The 20,259-nt window shown below is 46.1% G+C and overlaps 1 protein-coding gene across 1 annotated transcript; it reads left to right on the forward strand.

Moving 5' to 3' along the window:
• Nucleotides 1–2,036: 2,036 nt before the first annotated feature.
• LOC310664773 (large ribosomal subunit protein eL39-like) lies at nucleotides 2,037–3,240 on the forward strand (the record flags this gene model as incomplete). Its single annotated transcript, XM_083414323.1, has 2 exons — nucleotides 2,037–2,245; nucleotides 3,222–3,240. The coding sequence occupies exons 1-2, from the start codon at nucleotides 2,079–2,081 to the stop codon at nucleotides 3,238–3,240; spliced, it is 186 nt and encodes a 61-aa protein (XP_083270449.1). The 5' UTR covers nucleotides 2,037–2,078.
• Between the last annotated feature and the right edge of the window lie 17,019 nt (nucleotides 3,241–20,259).

The following is a 20,259-nucleotide window of genomic DNA, read 5'->3' on the forward strand; positions in this document are numbered from 1 at the left end:
TAAAAGAATCCATGAATTATTGACTTAATGAGTTAATGTTGCTTCAGTCTCCAATGAGACCTTTATAGGCTGGGTGCTATTTAACGGGAGACATCTGAGGCAAATACAGAGAGAGAGAGAGGGAGAGAGAACGAGTCCTCTGCAGGGCATGGAGGACTTCCTTAGAGCAGGCTTCTATCTTCTTGGACAATTCTGGGATTAAAATTATTGCATGGCAACCAGATGCCCAACTACATTCATTTTGTTTAATGCACAATCACAGCTTGCGTCTTACTCATTTATCATGCACTGCTGGGGGCAGGAGGGTTTCTGCCCTGTAGGAATGTCACTGATAACAGATATAATATGAAAATCATTGAGACCCTGTAGGGCTATCAACTCCTACAATTTGTATGGTGAAAATCTGAGCATGTAAAATACAATATGGGAGAGCTACAAACTCCCATCCATCTAGACCAATCTACCAAACATAATGCTCCCGTGTAGAGATCCTCTTGCAAAGGAGCAAAATGAAGGTTCCAGCCAGCAGAGGTTCCTCACAGCAGTTCCATAGTTCCAGGAAAAAAGTGAAATTCTGACTCTGAATAAGCCATCACACAGCTCACAAGCCTTCCATGTAAGAACAACTTGCCAGCTAAAGTCTGTCTTATCCAGCATCATGTTCTCACTGCCTCTGAGAAGGCCACAAGCATCTTCTCCAAATGTGCCTCTGAGCACCTGTATACCCTTTAGCAAACCTTTGCCTCCCCTGTCATCTAAAAGTCCAATCACCTCCCTAGCCAGCCTCTTGTTACTAAGGCCTCTGAAGAGCTTTTGTTGTTGGTCTTCCTGTTTCTAGCAAGGTGCTTTTCCAGTTACCTATTTGCCAAAGTTTCTGTTCCCTTTTGTTTTCTTCATCCACACATTGTTTTAAAGGAAGGCATCCTCTTGGCCCTGGTGGTACTTTCCTTGATCTGTGGCAAACATTTCAGCGGAGCTTCTAATCATGTGGTTTTGAACAGCTCCCAAGCATTATGGAGTGCTTTGACTCTCTTGACTTTTCCTTTCAACTTTCTTTTCTCCCCCCCCCCCAACCTTCCTTTCAACTTTCTGGTGCAGTCCGTGTTCCCAGGGAGAACAAGGAAGGAGCAGCTTCAACAACTTCAGTTCCTGTGGGGCTCTTCTTGTTGCATTTGCTTCAATGACTGAGCTGAGCTCTCCTTAGGAAAACTGTACTGGAAGTGTGGCAAATGAAAGGAACCCTTTCTTGCATCTTTGCTTCATTCTTCTCTCTTTTTCCTTCCTAGAAAAACATGAATACTGCTGTTGATACACTCTCTGTTGAGGCATCCAGTGCTCTGTTCTCTGCAATCAGTTGCAGTTAATGATGCCTGAGAACACGAACAAGACGCCCCTGTTTTTATTAAGCTTTTAATAGGTTTTATTTGATTGTTGTATTTTTATATGACTGTGTATTGATGGTGAGGATTTTATGTCAACCGCTTAGATATTTCTTTTCATATTAAGCCATTTATAATTTTTATACATCAGTAATAAAGCCCATCTTTGAGTCTACTCCTGCCAGTCCCACAATCTTTCACTGTCTTCAGAATTCCTTTAGACACACATTTTAGCGTCCTGCTAATGTCACATTAGCAGATTGCAATCACAGTTGTTAAAATGAATACAAATGAATTAATAATGATTATCTAATTATTTGAAAGTGTCATCCTACTTTAGGAGCCATTTCACAATGTTCCCAGGGGTTAATGACGCCACTCACTTCCTGTTGTAAATCATGCAGCAAAAGTGAGGGGGGTGAAGAGGTGTGAGAAAGGAAGGCACTAATCTGACGGGCTTCACACCCCCGTTGGAAACCATGCCAGAGTGATGGGCCCTCTGCTCTGTGTCCGCTTGCCGAAAGTCTTCACCACAAGGTCCCTTTGACCTCCCCCCCCCTCAGTTTATTGTTTTTACCTTGGCATTTTATTAGAACAATTTTAAAGTTCAAAGAAAAAAACTAAAATGTCAATCCAAACTATAAAAAACAGCTCTTTTCGTTTGTTGCCATTGTGGTGAGCGGCTGGTGGAGCTCGAGTATGTCTTCCCACAAGACGTTCAAGATCAAGCGGTTTCTCACTAAGAAGCAGAAGCAGAACAGGCTCATCCCACAATGGATCCGCATGAAAACTGGCAATAAAATCAGCTATAACTCCAAAAGGAGACACTGGAGGAGGACCAAGCTCCTCTACCTAGTAGGGCTGAGGTAGGAAACCAAAACACAAGCAGCATGGGAGACGTTATGGAACTGGGATTTAAAGTTTACAGCATGCTGTACTTTGAAAGAAAATTATATGAAAATGATGTATCGCTGGTAATTAACCCCTAGTAAATTAGCTAAAATGTATAAAGCAAGGTCAAATACGTGCTGTAAATGTAAGGAAAAGGAGGGCACCTTCTACCACATGTGGTGGAGCTGTAAAATAGTAAAAGAATTTTGGGGGGTGATATATAATGAACTGAAAAAAATGTTTAAAATAACCTTTTCTAAAAACAAACAAGCCAGAAGCTTTTCTTCTAGGATACTGGTGGATACTGTCATGGTGGTGGAGCCCCTCCCACACATCCCCAGCAGGTGGACCTGCCACATTCTGCACCAAACTCAGTCCAAGGGCACCTGTCACCAAAAACCATAGGGACATTTAAGGAGATCAGCAGGGATTCATAGAAATAGAATATCCATATAGTTTGAATTTAAAATGGCTGTTTCCTGTGCCCCATTAAACTATGAACTGCATTCAACTGAAAGACACAGGATAAATGAGATGCAAAATGGCCTTCTCAGCACCACTTGAAAAAGCATCCCGGGTCTCTTACTGCTGTAGGCAAGACCACCTATGGGAGGATGGAGCTGTCCATGGAAGCAGCTCGGTTTGCTGATAGAGATGATGGAGATGTCAAAAGGCAACCTGCAGCCAGAATGACAGTGTGATTAACTGAAATGAGGCTGAAGTCACAAGCAGCTCAGGCCACTGGGAAATTAAGGCACCAATTCGAACCATCAAGATCAGCAATGATATTGTGGCATATCCTAGCAACAGCAGCAACATTAACCTTGCCATCCTAGACAGCGAACTAATTTCACAGCAGCAGCAGCAGCATTTCAGCATCTTTCAATCCCAGAACTTTTTGAATGAATGCTGATATTCTCCAAATGGACCAGCTTCTGTCCTTTTCTTTAGGAGCAAATGGAGTGAATAATAGTGGTTTCCCCACAAACTGTTCCTGCAGGAAAAGAGCAGTTGCAAGGAATCCACATTCAGGAGAGAAGGTTCATGGTGCAGGAGCCACACAATTGCAGGGGTGAGACTTTGGGCATCCTTCCCTCCCTGAATGAGGGATTAATAAATGACAGGAAGCAACTATGTGGATGGTCATAGTTTGCAACCCAGATAATCCATCAGTGCTAATGAGGTGTATCCCCCAGCAAGGGAGTTGCTTCCTGTTGTGCAGCTGGAAGTATTTCTGTGCTCTCCAGTAAGTGATCTGAGGATTTCTCCCTTTTCCAGTGTGATCCAACCACCACACAAAACAATGCAGCTCCATTAAAGCAAAATCAGCTTGGTGGAGAGGAATGGCTACTTGGGGGCAAGGGTGAGAGGTACTATGCCTCTACTCCAGTGGGTCATTAAGATGAAGCCCCCACCCCCATGTCAACCTACTCATTCACAATTAAGTTTGTACCCTACACTGAACACACCAAATCCTGGAGAAACAGTGTTGCAGCTGAACTATTAAAGGCTGTGATCAGCGTGTTGGGGGGGGCGGAGTGGCTGCATCTGATGCTGAACTATATTGCTGCTACAAATTTCTGCTGCCGCCTGCCTGGGTTCTGCCTGAAAGGCTCTTCCCAGTCCTGTGGGCATTAGATGGGCACCTGGTTGTCCCCAGAGACTTGGAGGTCTTGTTCTGACCCATCACAGCCCATGAGGCAAGGTGGGCATTGCAGTTGCAGCACCATGGACAGCTCCATGAAACAAGGTGGGCGTTGCAGTTGCAGCACCACGGACAGCTCCAGGTGAGCCACAAAGGAGCTTGTCTAGGGGTGGGGTCTTTGTGTTGTTTTGTTTCATAAATCAGAATAATAGAATTGTCGAGTTGGAAGGGACCACGAGAAGCATATAGTCCAACCCCCTGCAGTGCAGGAATCTTTTGCCCAACATGGGGCTTGAACCCATGATCCTGAGATTAAGAGTCTCATGCTCCACCAACTGAGTTTGAAGCTGAATCACTAGAAGTTAGGATTATGCACATAGCTGTCAACTTTCAGATTTGAAAATAAGGGATCAGCAGCCTTGAAAATAAGGGATCAGCAGCCTCACCTGTCCCGGGGACAGTCTACGGGATATCTAACAGTCTGGGATAGCAGCGGGAAGCAGCGGGAAACGGCGCTGGAATAAGGGAATTTCCCACCAAAAAAGGGAAGGTTGACAGCTATGATTATGCATCCTGATCCCTGTTTTGACCTGAGAAGCTTCATGGTGCCTTGCTCTGATTTTGGTCAAATCTCTCCTCTCCCCTTAGACTAGTGGAGCTTTTGAAAAGAAGAAGTTGTGAAATTAGTGTCAGCTTTTAACAGCAGAATGTGTGTTCATGAAATTATTTATAAACCATATTTTGGGACATAGCCCACTCAGCTGTTGTCCAAGTGATGCAATCGGACGAGGTTTATTAATACCAGAACACAAGAAATGTTTCCAAGTACTTTGGTAATAATGGGGTTGGGGGGGGGGAGGCCTGAATGTGCCTGCTGTGCAGAAGAGCAAACGCTGTGATTGATCTCAATGTAAACAGGGTGATTTTTCTTTCTCCAACATGACATGGAGCCCAACCGTGTGTGATGGATTCTGTCGCTGCCCCTTCCCAACCATCATTCTCGCTTTTAATCCACTCAGTGCTCTTGTTGGGCTTTTGCCTGCTCCCATTTCATTTCACCCCCTCTCCAAACAGGATGCAATAGTTGGTTTATACATGTTCAACAGCAGTAGATAGTTTCCTTTAAGAATTCAGGAAAATATGTGGTGCTCCGGGGGGCAGGAGGGGGCAGGGGAATAAAAGCTACCTGTAAGAAAGTTTGATTTGCCTTCAAATGAAAGTGGTGATCTGTTGTAAGCGCTTTCAATCCCTAGAATCTCATATGGTTTCACTCCTCCTCCTAATATGCTAGTCCTTTTTGCAGGAAGCAATCCAGATTTCCTGAACCTTGTCAGAGTAGAGTAGAAAGTGGCCTTTACTGGTCATCTCTTGCACGGGGTTTCCTGAGCACCTCTCCTTGGGAAATGGGTACCCAAAGCCTTCTTAGATAGAGTACTGTGAAGGTTAATATCTAATAGATTCCTGACTGCTCTGGGGGAGTTTTCAGTGGATAGAGCAGGTAATCTTGTTGAGGCTCTTGTCTCGCTGTGGAATGGCAAAATTCTTAGGGCCATCAGCATGATCATTCCTGAGGCTCCGCTCCAGTCCTACAGAGGCCTCGTTGCTCCTTAGTATTCTGAGAAGCTGCAGTTGATGAAACAGACTGGCTGGGGGGATGGGGACTGGTGGAAAGCACCATTAAAGATAAAATTATCAAACCTAGGAAAGGATCAGAGTTGCTGAAGAAGAATCAATATGGCTTCTGCGAAGGTATGCTCTGTCTGCCTAACCTTTTAGAGTTCTTTGAGAGTTCCAATAAGCATATGGGTAGGGGTGATCCAGTTGATACTGTGTACTTAGTCTCTTGAAAAGCTTTTGACAAAGTAGCTCACCTACTTAGTAAGCTAAGCAGTCATGGAATAAGAGGGAAGGTCCTCCTATGGAGCAGTTACTGGTTAAAGAGCAGAAATTAGAAATAAATAAACAATCAAGGGATGTAGAAAGTGAAGTCTGCCAAGGATCAGAATTGAGACCTGTGCTTTTTAAGTTCTTCATAAATAATCTAGAATTAGAAGGGAGCAATGAGGCTGCCAGGGTTGCTGATGATTCCACATGGTTTAAGGTGGTTAAATTGCAAAAGGAACTCACCAAACTGGATAAATGGTGGTATAATCACAAATACAGTTCAGGACTTATTTACACTTAACTTTCCTCTGTTCTTTCCAGGCATGATCCACAATTTGAAGCTCTGTGTCCAAGCACCCGAATTGATGTTTGCTCCGACTGAACACCAAAGATCAGGTTTTTGTGGGGAAAGCTCCAGGGCAAAAAAAAGGAAGAACTGCTCAGACAAGGAGCTTCAAAGTGCAGACCTGTGCCTGGAAAGAGTGGGGCAAAAGCTAAATGTGGATAAGCGCTCAGTGTAAGCAAGTTTAATGTTATGCATGTTGGGGCAAAAAATCTTAATTCCACATATAGTCTCATGAGGGCTGGTTAGGCACTGACTGCCCAGGAATGAAACTGTGGGATTGCAGTAGAAATGTGAACCCAGTGTGCAGCAGCTACAAAAAAGATAGATTCCATGCTGGGGAGATTTTGTGTGTGTGTGTGTGTGTGTGTGTGTGTGTGATGACACTAGAACTGAAGTTCTAGTGAAGCTGACTTTTGAAAGATTCAGGAAAGACAAACGAAAGTACATATTTACACAGTGCCTAGCTTGACTATTGAATTTGCTGCAGCAATATGTGACTTTGACCACCAACCTACAATGAAATCTTAACATGTCTACTTACTTCTAGGTATGTAAGTACAGTGGTACCTCGGTTTAAAAACAGCCCTGTTTACGAACTATTTGGTTTACGAACTCTGCAAAACTGGAAATAGTGTCCCAGTTTGTGAACTTTACCTCAGTCTAAGAACGGAAACCGAATGGTGGAAGAGCACCAGTGGTGGGAGGCCTCATTAGGGAAAGCGTGCCTCGGTTTAAGAATGGTTTCGGTTTAAGAACAGATTTCTGGAATGGATTAAGTTCGTAAACCGAGGTACCACTGCATAGGGTTGCAGCCTTAGATGACTTTAAAGGGGGATTAGATAGAGTTATGGCAAATAAGGCCATCATTGGCTAGGAGTCACTATGATGTTGTTCCACTTCCAGGACCAGGACCAGCAGCAACCCTCTGAAGACCAGATGCTGGGGAGCAACAGCAGGAAAGGGCTGTCACCTGCATGACCTACCTCTGGGCTTCCTATAATGGGCTTCTGGTAGGCCATGGTGAGGAATGGGGATGCTGAATTAGCTAGGCCCCCTTTGGTGAGATCCAGCTGCTGGAAGAAGAGTTTGGATTTGATATCCCGCTTTATCACTACCCTAAGGAGTCTGTCTCAAAGCGGCTAACAATCTCCTTTCCCTTCCTCCCCCACAACAAACACTCTGTGAGGTAAATGAGGCTTAGAGACTTCAGATAAATGTAACTAGCCCAAGGTCACCCAGCAGCTGCATGTGGAGGAGCCGGGAATCAAACCTGGTTCACCAGATTATGAGTCCGCTGCTCTTAACCACTACACCACACTGGACTCTTCTTCTAGCCCAATCCAGGAGTACAGCAGAGAACAACATCCAAATTTGGAGTTGGAGGGCTGCTGTTGCAAACACAAGGACAGCCAGGCCACATTTCAGGCTACAAGACCCCTTTGCCCTCCCACATTTCATCACAGAAGGCAAAAAAACCAAGGCAAAGCCTTCTCCATTGTGATTATCTGCTCTCTGTCCCACTGATTTATTTGGTGTCAACCAGCAGAGAGCTTTTTATATAATGAAACACTGCCTGCATGCCATCTGTCATCCATCACCCAAAGTGGCACGCCATTTAAAAGGTTTTTGTTGGGGGGGGTGGATGGACGGACAGACAGAGGAGTGGGTGCACCTCCTACTAATCGCCTGATTTCAGGAACTGGGCTGGGCAGAGACCCTGAAATGCACACATGGAATGTGGTAGCTGCAACCGTGAGCCAGTGTGGTAGTGGTGCTCAGTCTTACTATCCCATGGCAGGATTATTCTGCTCACAGCGGTTGCAGCCTGATAATTATTATTGATTCACTCTCAGGCTGTCAATCTGGGAACAGCTCTAAAGTAGTCCATGATGGACAGAGAGAGAATTGGACAGCCACCATCCAACGAAGAAACTTCATCTTGAAAATGAACTTAGATGAGATGGTGCAGGTGGATAAGGGTAATTGATTATTGTTTTAGAGTGGAAGAAGGAGATATTTTTAAAGAAATATCTCTTTGGTATCCACCCTAAGAAATCTGCACTACTCATAAGACTGTGCGCAAATGTCATACACTTTTAGAATTCTGTGTAAATGGTTTACTAAGGCTTAATTTTATCACAGAAATGCAGTTAAGATTCCCTGGTTTGCAGAACACACAAGGCAGTTTCCTCATGGGAGTGATACAAGCTGTTCCAAGCTGCATGACTTAGTGCCACAAAGAGACTAGCTAGTCCCCTGCACTGTTAGGGACAGTGAGGGGTCAAAGTTGCTAATGCAAGAGAACTTCCTTGTCGTGCCCATGTTATAAGATGGTGGTTCCCAACCCACCCATGGCACCATTCATATAATGAAAACTACCATAGAGATGTCAAAAATTTCAAAAGTAGGGTTCCATGGGTTGACTTCTTTTAGGGGGAAGAGGGGGTCCACAGTACTTATCTAACTGGGAACCACTGTTATAAGGGATTCTTTGCAAAGTGTTTTAAACCTGATGTTTTGCTGTGTTGCCTAACATTCTCTGCTCCAGCTGCACAAGCCAGATCCCCAGTGCAAGATGTTTGCCATGGGAAGATGCCTTCCAAAAGAGACACAAAGGTAGAGACACAGGCAAATGCACATTATTTCTAAAAGGCAGGGCACAAATATGTCCATGAATGAATGACTGGCTGAATATGAAGCCCTGTGAGTGAACAGGCTAACCTCCTTTGCAGGGTTGTTATTATGAGGATAAAATGGGGCAGCCTCTAGCTCTGCTGTCCTCTGAGTGCCTTTTGCCTTGGTGAACCTCTCCATTTGCTAACATTGGGACGCGGGTGGCGCTGTGGGTTAAACCACAGAGCCTAGGACTTGCTGATCAGAAGGTCTGCGGTTCGAATCCCTGCGATGTCGCTCTGTCCCTGCTCCTGCCAACCTAGCAGTTCAAAACCCCGTCAAAGTGCAAGTAGATAAATAGGTACTGTTCCGGCGGGAAGATAAACGGCATTTCTGTGTGCTGCTCTGGTTTGCCAGAAGTGGCTTAGTCATGCTGGCCACATGACCCGGAAGCTGTACGCCGGCTCCCTCAGCCAATAAAGCGAGATGAGCGCCGCAACCCCAAAGTCGGTCATGACTGGACCTAATGGTCAGGGGTCCCTTTACCTTTACTTTACAAGGGGAGTTTAGTGAGCTGTACTGGGGGACTTGGCTATGCAATCCCATCTGTGTGGCTCTGCATACAGCATTTAAAAACAAGATGTGATGGCGCTTGTCGTTCATTTCTCTCTAAGTGGAATGCCACATTCAGATTCTTCAAGATTGCAAGATTGCCTTCCCAAGGTTCCATCATCAAGAATGAAAACCCCTTTTCCTTGGGCTCTTGACTCCTTGTAATCATAAAATGCCTCTTGGAATCTTCAATGGGGTGACAATTCACTGAAGATTAATTCTTGTGCAGGAGTCGCTGGGGCTCAAGCCAACTGTTTGATTAGCTGTAAATGACTTGTGTGTTGGTCGAAATGAGTCTCCTCCTATTATCTCAGAGCCCGTTCCCAGGGCCAGCGCTCCTGCCCCTCCAGATGCAGCTGTTGCTGTATTTGCTTCCCAATTACATTGTGGGTGAACTCAAGAGAACACAAACCAGCGGAGGAGAAATCTGCTCAGTCTCACCACAATTAGGGCTAATGCTCTGGTTCAGGAAAAGTCAGGCAGACAGGTCACTCGTATTTGATTTTTGAGCATGTTATTTAGAATTTGGCCACAGACACAAATCATTGCACACAAATCTGTTCATTTGTTTTTTAAGGGGAAGATCTTCCAGCAGTGGTAGTATTGATTTCCCACTATTATGTCTTAAAAACTGATGCGCACACACACACACAGTGTACACACACAGAGAGAGCCTGCAGCACAGAGATCATTTTCTGCTTGGTCTTTTGCCAGCCACAGGCATTCCTGCCCCTTGCAATTATATTGGAGCGCAGAGGCTGACAGCTCCCTCAATCCACCACATGCTACTTTCTCCTCCTGAATTGCATCACGAGGACCTCTTCACTTCCTCACATTCAGGAGGGGGCAAGATGAAGAAGAGCGAGCCAGCACAAGCTCCTTCCCCATCTCTTTATTAAAAAAATAAAATAAAAGGAAGGAAAGGGTCCTTTCTTGCAATGCTTGATTCACTTTTGGGATTCTTAACCACAATATGTGATGATGTGTCCCACAGCTTGCATGGACTTTTCAAAGCACAAGACAAATTCTTCTAGAACAAACAGAGACATCCTTAGGAGCTTGGAAGCTGGGCCTTCCAGCTTATCACTCGCAGTGCTCAGGCAACCAAAAAGCTTTGGAACTCAAGCCGCTTTTCAGAAGTTGCTAACAGATGAAGAATAAGGATTTATTTTAGCATCTAGAGATGTCATGAGAGAGTACTGCAGATATTAATAATGTGCAGCTTGAAGCAACTGGATGCATAAAAGTGACTCCTTTTGGAATAAAACATTGTCCAGACCCATAAGTATTGTTCAAAACTTTACTTGCAGAACTTCCTTGGAAACAGAACAAAAACCATAGTGATACATCAAAAATAGTTGCATACAATATTTTGCGCATGTCCAGCACAGGCTCAGCATCTTATAAGAAAAAAACTTTACTTCTTCCAGAAATAAATCTGTGTCTCTTTCCCATTCCATCCTGCCTAAGGCTATGCAGCTCCTGGAGGGCCATTACCACATCCTTTTGTTGTCTCTGTGGCATCAGAGAAAGACTGACAACTCCCTTAAGGTTGGTGATTTGCAACTGAATGCCTTACTCATGTGATCTAAGGTTAAACACTCATGTGTCAGAGCAGAGAACATTCTCAGTTAATCATGAACTTGGTTAAAGCTCAGAGAGCTGCCATGGAAAATCCTGAATGTTAGCAATACACATCCAGGCATTCTCCATTTCAGTGTCAGTTAAACAATTATACTTGACAGAGAGGAGGCAGCATAATCATTTGAAAAGGAAGCTAAAGGGGGGGGGAGGCAGAGTGGTGGGGAAAGGGGCCACTGTGGGTAAGGCAAGGGAAGTGGGAAGCAGGGAGCCTTTCTTTTTTATATTTAGAGATGGATGCAGAAATGACAGGAAGAGAGGCAGGACTAACTGCTCCATCCCAGGCTCACCCCGAGGGCCAAAGCATTCCACACAGACCCAACCAGAGGGGCTGTTGTGACATTCCGCTGCACCACAAAGTGATTGGACATGCCTGGGCTTGAGGCCTCTGATGCCAAGTACTAAAGAAAGAAACCTGCTCCTTGGCTGTTTCTTTAGGAAAGAGCTTCTGTAGCTGGCACAGCCCATCTCTGTTGGCACAGAGCCCCCTCCCCCATCAAGGGGAAGGGAACACACAGCCCTTGGCCATTGCACAGGCCAATGTCAGGCATGATTTCCCTTTCGCCTCGGGTGTGAGAATTGCAAGAGCGCTTTGGATGCCAAGAGGATACTCTGGCACCATGCATTAGAGTATAATGATGCTGTAGTCACGGCAGTTTTTGTTAACCTTAATGAGCATGTGTAACATCTTTGGGCGAAGGGCATCGCATTACAATGTGTGATGAATTATGCAATAACAGAGTTCAATACACACCCTCTACTTCTCCCAGATGTTAAACAATGCAGGAAATCAATCCTGAAGTTTAACTGTATTAAAAGGAAGCCAAATATCATTCTCCCCACAGAATGCCTGCAATGTGCTTGCTTGTTAGGGCAATCCCAAAGTGGCAGCTCTTTGGCTGCAAAGAGGGCGATGGTTGGGGGAGATAACCACAAGCTGTGCCAGTTCACACAGTGAGCCCTGGGCTCTACAGGGTCCCATAAAAACTGGGCTCAAAAGGCACCCTCCTCCTCCTCAGCGTTCTTTCACGCATGATACGTGGGAGGAGCACTTTCTGCCGCCACCCCCTATCATACTGCAGCAAAAGGGGACAGGTAAGAGGAGGTAAGGGACGCGGGTGGCGCTGTGGGTTAAACCACAGAGCCTAGGACTTGCCGATCAGAAGGTTGGCAGTTCGAATCCCTGCAACGGGGTGAGCTCCTGTTGCTCAGTCCCTGCTTCTGCAAACCTAGCAACTCGAAAGCACATCAAAGTACAAGTAGATAAATAGGTACCACTCCTGTGGGAAGATAAACAGCGTTTCCATGCGCTGCTCTGGTTCGCCAGAAGCGGCTTAGTCATGCTGGCCACATGACCCAGAAGCTGTACGCTGGCTCCCTCGGCCAATAAAGCGAGATGAGCACTGCAACCCCAGAGTCAGTCACAACTGGACCTAAAGGGTCCCTTTACACTTTACCTTTAAGAGGAGCTTCATAGGAACCTAATGAGCGCCTGGCTTCTGCAGCTGGATCAGGCCAAAAGGGAGCCCATCTAGTCCAGCATCCTCTTCTCACAACCCCAGAGGCTGTCAAGGTAGGAGGAAAGAGAAACAGGCAACCCCAGTGCCTCCCCTTGCAGGGAATGTAATGTGCCCACCACATGAAGCAGCAAGCCTTGGCAGGACTGAAACTGGTATGTGGAGCAGTCTGTTCTGTTTTCCACATGCAGCTTCTGCAGAGTTATGAAGAGCCTGGTGCATTATCTCAATGAGCTCCCAGGCAGATCCCTTTGCAAGCTGCACAAAGATGTACAAGGAACTGAGCAACAGGCCAGACTGCAGGCTAGGAGAAGGAGGTGGCCAGTGTGGTGTAGTGGTTAAGAGCGGTAGTCACGTAATCTGGGTAACCGGGTTCGCGTCTCCGCTCCTCCACATGCAGCTGCTGGGTGACCTTGGGCCAGTCACAGTCTCTCAGCCCCACTCACCTCACAGAGTGTTTGTTGTGGGGGAGGAAGGGAAAGGAGAATGTTAGCCGCTTTGAGACTCCTTAAAGGGAGTGAAAGGCGGGATATCAAATCCAAAATCCAAACTTGCTAATATACAGCTGCCACGGCGGAGGGACTGTGAGTGGGTGGAGTGCAAGAGTCTATTATAACCCAATTCCTACACATCCTGCTAACAGAGGCAGATTTAGGGGAGCACGACTGATTCGGTCGCACAGGGTGGGGAGCCTCGGAGGTGCTACAGCGGGTGCCGCAACTATTATTTAGAATGGAAGGCAAGGGCCAGGGGCACCAAATTTTGGCAACGCACAGGGTGCCACTGAAATTTGAGACCCCAAGATCTGTCACTGCTGCAAGCCCCTTTCTGCATTTCACTGCTTATTGTTCAATTATTTCTAAGCCCCAGCCCATGGTCATAAGAATCTAGAATCTTACTTTTAAAATCATCACCATCCTCTTACTTTTGGAACACACACAGAGGCTCTCACACTGTCAAATCGTGCTGTGGTTGCGAGAAGTACACACATTTCTCAGTTAAATTCTTCAGCTGTTACAAGAGCAACATTTCCTCTATTGTATTCATCAGCCTGTCCTCCAATCACTCTGGATCAGTGAGCCTCAGGTGGCTAATTTGTGGATTAAAAGGAATGGCCCTGGTAGGAAAAGGAAATGCAGTGGAGGATGAGAAGCATCTTCTGTGCCGCACTCTGCCATTACACCCGTTGCCAGCACAAAAGGAGGCAGTGGAAAAAACATCAGAGAGGATGTTTTCTTTGTATTGTGGGAAGGATGGTGGAAGGGCATATTGCCTACTTAGAGCACACTTGGTACAGGAGAAGTGGTCACTCTCTAAAGGAAGCCTTCTTGCTTCTCATAGCTTCTTTGACTCTGCTCATTAACCACGCTGGCATCCTTTTGGCTCTCATGGTACCTTTCCTGGTCTCTGGGATACACTCCAGTTGAACGTCTAATAATGTGTTTTTCAAAGCATTTTGTAGAGATTTGACTCTCTTAATTTTGCGTTTCAACTCTCTTTTACCCAACCCCACTCATTTTGGACAAGTTCCTCCTTTTGAAGTCAAATGTGAGCATGTTGGATTTTCTTAGCAATTGGTTATTAGCAGGGACATTTAATTTAATAGCAGTAAGGTCACTGTTCCCATCTGGTTCATCAGCACTTACATCTTGCTCCAGGTCCTGGGTACCAGTCAAGATTAAGTCCAGGGTCACCTGTCAGTTTGAGCACCAACAGATCTAAGGCACAGCCATTTAGGGTATCCAGATATTTTTCCTCTTCCTTGTAACTGGAATACATATACAGTGGTACCTCGAGTTAAGTACTTAATTCGTTCCAGAGGTCTGTTCTTAACCTGAAACTGTTCTTAACCTGAAGCACCGCTTTAGCTAATGGGGCCTCCTGCTGCCGCCGCAGCGCCAGAGCACAATTTCTGTTCTCATCCTGAAGCAAAGTTCTTAACCTGAAGCACTATTTCTGGGCTAGCGGAGTCTGTAACCTGAAGCGTATGTAACCTGAAGCGTATATAACCTGAGGTACCACTGTATAGCCAGTCTGCATGAAGGGGATTGAAGTGGCTCACTACTACAGCATTTCCCCTTTCATTTTCTTCCTTGATTTCATTCTCCATCTGAAGATCTTCATCAGCATTTTGATCAGGGTGTGTGTTTGTGATAGCATGTCCCCAGTGCTGAATTTTTCTTGGGGCCTGGTATCACCACCCACAACAACTCTGTGGGAGAGCCTGCCCCTTTGGGGATTTCTTGCTTGTTGGGCCTGTTTGATGTAGCTCCAGTTTGCCCTCCCCTCTTCTCTTTTACACTGAATTTAGTGGTCTATGCAGGCAGAGAGATGAGAGGCAATTCTGCAAGGGGATTTTTTTTTTTTAGATGCAAAACAGTTTAGGATATCAAGTTGTGATTTACTCCACAATCTGCCCTGTGTGTGAATGGGAAGCCTCAATATAACAAGTGTGGGATGTGAAACACAAGAGCAGGCAAGTACAACATTCCTAGAGTGAACATGTTTACACATGGGGAGGAACGTTTGCCCAGCCAGCAGGTAAACTTCCTGTTTCCGTCTGGGCTGGGACAGACTTCCTCTGCATGTGACTAGAGGTGGGCATGGCCTCACCTGTGCAGGTAACGAAAGCATAGGACTGGCCGCCATCTCTCTCTGTATGACTACTTTCGTCGAAGAAGCAGCATCTGCTTAGCCAAAGATGCTCTCTTGCATCTCTTGCAGCCAAGAGAGGACAAAGGGACTGTCTCCTTATGAGATAGTTTCCAGGTGAATGTTACGTTTCTAAGCTAAGTCTGCCTTCTGGGATCAGATTGTGAACAGAATGTGAGTGAGTAAACACTTTTTATACTTTTATAGAAGATTGTGTTGTGTCTTATCTTTTATGAGGGAATAAGGGGGAAATACCAGAACAGTTATTATAGAGGCTGTAGCAAGCCTGAGCAAATGCATCTGTTGTGTAAGTTTAAAAAGGGGGATGTTAATCTGCTAAATTGTGGAACTTGTTAACACAAGATGGAAAGGATATAATCAAACAATATATCCTCTCCTGCATCCCTGAAGATTCCCACAAGGAGGAAAAACAAAGACCAGGAGAAACAAACAATACACAGCATGTGTCATAGCATTCCCAGGACATTAACTCCAAGTTGGCACTGATGGGCCAGGCAGGCTGTTCTGACACCCAGCAGGGCAGCTTGCAAATAATCAGGTGGGTCCTACATTCCTTCCCAGCAGTTTGGAAAACATCAGACTTGCTTGGGGAAAACTGAGGATGCAGGAGGACCAATGAGAGCAGGATGGGGGGGCAGTTTAGGATAGGGGGCTTCCTGCTCTTTTGGGGTTGATGGACACAGGCAGAATTAAGGCAGTGAAATGGCCACATTTAGCACATTATTTGGGGCAGCTGCCTTGTGACAAACCTGTTAAAAGCCCAAAGGATTACAAGGCACTATTAATATTTCCTTGGCTTTAAAAACCTCTCTCCTTACGTGGGTCAGCCTGAGGAGGCCAGAGCAGATGGGGCAGGGCTGATTTGCCGGTTTGATTGTGACTCTACGGAAAAGGAAGCGGAGGGCCAGCCGTGGGCAAGCCCCATCCAGAAGGCACAAATCCTCAGAGGCAAAGGGAGCAGAGGTCATTTGCTTAAGGTCAGCAGAAGCCTGGAGGGCAAGGGAGGCTGAGGGAGCTGATAGAAGCAGCAGCAGAAGCACCCACAGGCCAAGGAACCACACAGAGGTCAGGCCATTGTTTTCACCGTGGGCAGAAGGACTCGGCGGGGTGGGGAAGATTGTTCTCGGGAGGGGTTCATGAGAGAAGTGAGAGGGATCGAGACCTGGGTTGTCCGAAATGACTTTTAATGTTGTGTTTTAAATGGTTGTAACCTGCCCTGGGATCGCAGGGTATAATAATATATATATATATTAGGGCAATATAATTATACAGTTGTACCTCGGGTTAAGTACTTAATTCGTTCCGGAGGTCCGTTCTTAACCTGAAACTGTTCTTAACCTGAAGCACCACTTTAGCTAATGGGGCCTCCTGCTGCCGCCACGCTGCCAGAGCCCGATTTCTGTTCTTATCCTGAAGCAAAGTTCTTAACCTGAAGCACTATTTCTAGGTTAGCGGAGTGTGTAACCTGAAGCGTATGTAACCTGAAGCGTATGTAACCCAAGGTACCACTGTATATTATAATCTAAAATTGAATTATAAACAATAAAATTAAATAATAAAATTATAACTGGGCAATATAAAAACAGCAATAATTCAGCAGAGCATAAACACATTATGCTTGATCTTGTAGTGACCTAAATACAGGAGTAGACAACCTTTTTGGACCAGAGGGCATAACTGGAATTTTGAGTGTGTACTGTGAGAACACCGCTCACAAAATGGCTGCCATGAACTGGGGGGTGGGGGTGGCAAAATGGCTGCCATATCTCAAGGGGCCAAAAAGAGAAAGGACCACAAGACCCTGGTAATAGTGGGGGCATGCCCCTCACCCTCATCAGTTTTCCCATCAAGGGGGTGGGGAGAGCAGCTCCTTCAGCCACCGCCAGACATGAGCTCTTTGCCCCTCTCCTCTGTAGACAACTACCAAGCCTGGCATCCAGTTAAAAACATGTTTGAAGGGGTCCTGTTCAACGTTAGGACAGCATAGCCAGTACAAACAGGAACTGAGCAGGAGGAATAAGCCATCTCTTGTGTACTATGGATTTCTGAGGGGATATTTCTTGACAGCTTTTGCAGGCATCCTAGAAGGTACTGGCACCTGCAGCCACCACACTGGCAACCCCTCCTTTAAGAGCATTTATGCTGGATCAGACCAAATTATGTCCCACAGGATCCAGCCAGATTCTGCTGTGAAGCCCACAAGGAAAGCACAAAGGCAGCAGCCCCCGCCTCACAGAGCCTCTGAAGACCCACATGCTTGTCCCATGAAAGGTCCCAGGTTCAATCCTGGAAACATCTCCGATGGACAGAGAAGAACTTCCTCTGCCTAGGAAGCACCCTGCAAATCAGAGTGAGTGATCCAAAGGGCTGCAGAGTTTGGCACAGTCACCTGCCCTCCTGCCATAAGACGCCCCATATGTTAGTAGAAACAGCCCAGCCCCCAGCAGCCATCCAGACTGGCGGCTACCAGTCACCCAACTGGCACCAGCTGCCCACTCACCAACATCCTCCAAACGCCCTTTGCTCAAGATGCCCCACAGCGGCCTCAGCTGTCACCGGTGAATGTGACCAACAGCAGCACAGGTCACTCCTTCCACCCGCTAAGGAGGGGGAGGGATTTCCCCTGGACAGCTCGCTCCAGAAAAGACCTGGAGATGGTTCTTGCCCCCAAATATATGTGCCTGTTTCTTCTCCCCATTTCCCTCTAACCTTATCTGTGCATTCTAGGATCAGGCAGGCATTGTGCTGACTCTGATCAAAGCGATGTGCTGAAAGGTAGAATTCTGAATGATGTTTTCTGAATTATCCTATGCTCAGAGAGCAAGTATTGATTTTTAAAAATATAACTGGCCTCCCGCAGGGAACAACCTTCCTGGGTCTCAGCAACCGCAAGGCCATTGAGATAGCATTGTTTCAAAAATCGGAAAGTCATCCATCAGCTCAGTAGTAACTGGGGTGAGCATGTAGTGTTGAAAGAAACATTTGGCCCAGTTACAACATGCTCCAGTTTAGGCAGCCCCAAGGAACTATGCTGGGCTGCGTAACATGTCCGCCTTGGGAGCTGAGGAGGGCTGTTGAGGCATTTTTTTCACTGCCTTCTCCAAGCCGATTGTTGAAGTTATAAATTTAATTTCCATAGAATGCTGCTTTCAAACGCATTGTGTTTAAATGGTTGCAAAAGAAAGCTTGAGACATGTAACCAGTATTTTTCCGTAGGGTGTGTTAAGTCAACTCATGACTCATCTCCTGATTTTGCAAGGAGTTAAACCTTAAAACAGTGGGGAGAGGTGTAATCTGAGTATGTACCTTGCCAGTGTTTGTATATTTAAATGAGGTTGCTTGCAACCTACCAGCATGCAGAAGAGAGAGAGAGACAGAGAATGTGATCTTCCAAAACTACATTTTAGTAAAGATGAAGGACATATAAAGCCTGTCCTTTTAAAGAAATAAAAAATGCTTAAAGGTAAAGGTAAAGGGACCCCTGACCATTAGGTCCAGTCGTGACCGACTCTGGGGTTGCAGCACTCATCTCGCTTTATTGGCCAAGGGAGCCGGCGTACAGCTTCCAGGTCATGTGGCCAGCATGACTAAGCCGCTTCTGGCGAACCAGAGCAGTGCATGGAAATGCCGTTTACCTTCCCGCCGGAGCGGTACCTATTTATCTACTTGCACTTTGACGTGCTTTCGAACTGCTAGGTTGGCAGGAGCAGGGACCGAGCAATGGGAGCTCACCCTGTCACGGGGATTCGAACCGCTGACCTTCTGATTGGCAAGTCCTAGGCTCTGTGGTTTAACCCACAGCGCCACCCGCATCCCTAAAAAATGCTTAGTTGGAATATAATTGTGAATTTGCTTGACACAGGGTCCTTTGTGGAAGGAGAGGCAGGCATGGGTGAACCATAGCCAACGCCCAAAATAAGCCATTGTTGATTTATGCAAATGCTAAATTATGTAAGTGCTGGTGTGTTTTCAGAAGGAGTGGTGCAAGATGGGGGTTGGCCCAAATAGCCTGAAAGAAACAGCAGCCCTAAAGGCAATCAAAGCAAGCCATAAGAACCATCACTCCATACTTCTTCTGGAAGGCTGCTCCTTTGTACTGCCACATGGGCTTAGCTGCTGCTCTGAAGTCTCCCTTTGGCCTGAGCTTCCTCTGGCTCGGACGGTTTTAACTCAAACGGTGCTGTAAATCAAAGCGCTTCCTCCATCCACAATTCCTCCCACATGGTTGATTGCAATCGGTTCCGCTGCTATCTGTACAAGGCTGCATAAGACTGCCTATAAAAACAACTAATTGCTGATCTGCTTAATTGAACTTTTTGTTGTCACATTTACAAAGATAAATGGAATAATCAGCTTTGGACTAATGAGAGATAATCAGATTATGCAGAATGATAAATAAAGACAGATCACCAGTCTACTGTGGGGTGGTTGAAGTCTTAATGGAGATGCGGACGGCAACATTTTGTGCTACCCCTCTATCCCCTAGAACCCACCCCTCTTTTTAATAAGGGTAGGTTCCATTTTGGCCAGGGGGGACCCTCTAGCCCAGCTGCCTGGTTCTTACCACAATGACCAACCAGATGCTACAGTGGGAAACCCACAAAGTAGGGCTGGAGCACAATAGCCTTTGGCAAACTGCCCTGGACCACGGAGGCTCCATACAGCCAGCATCCTTAGAATGCAAGAACAGCCTGCTGCATCAGACCAGTGGGCCATGTAGTCCAGCATCCATTGACAGTGGCCCATCAGATGCCTGTGGGAGCCACACAAGAGGACCTGAGCACAAGAACACTCTCTCCTCTTGCAGTCTCCAGCAACTGGGATTCAGAAGCGCTACTGCCTCTGACTGTGGAGGAAGAGAACAGCCATCATGGTTAGAAGGCTTTGGGAGCCTTCTCCTCCATGAATTTGTCTAATACTCTTTTAAAGCCATTGAAATTGGTGCCCATGACTGCCTCCTGTAGGAATGAGTTTAACTACAGTCATACCTCAGGTTGAATGTGCTTCAGGTTGAGCACTTTTGGGTTGCCCTTCACGGCAACCCGGAAGTAATGGAGC

The sequence above is a fragment of the Podarcis tiliguerta genome (genome assembly GCF_965153285.1).
Source record: "Podarcis tiliguerta genome assembly, chromosome: 14".
In the NCBI taxonomy this organism is placed as follows: domain Eukaryota; kingdom Metazoa; phylum Chordata; class Lepidosauria; order Squamata; family Lacertidae; genus Podarcis; species Podarcis tiliguerta.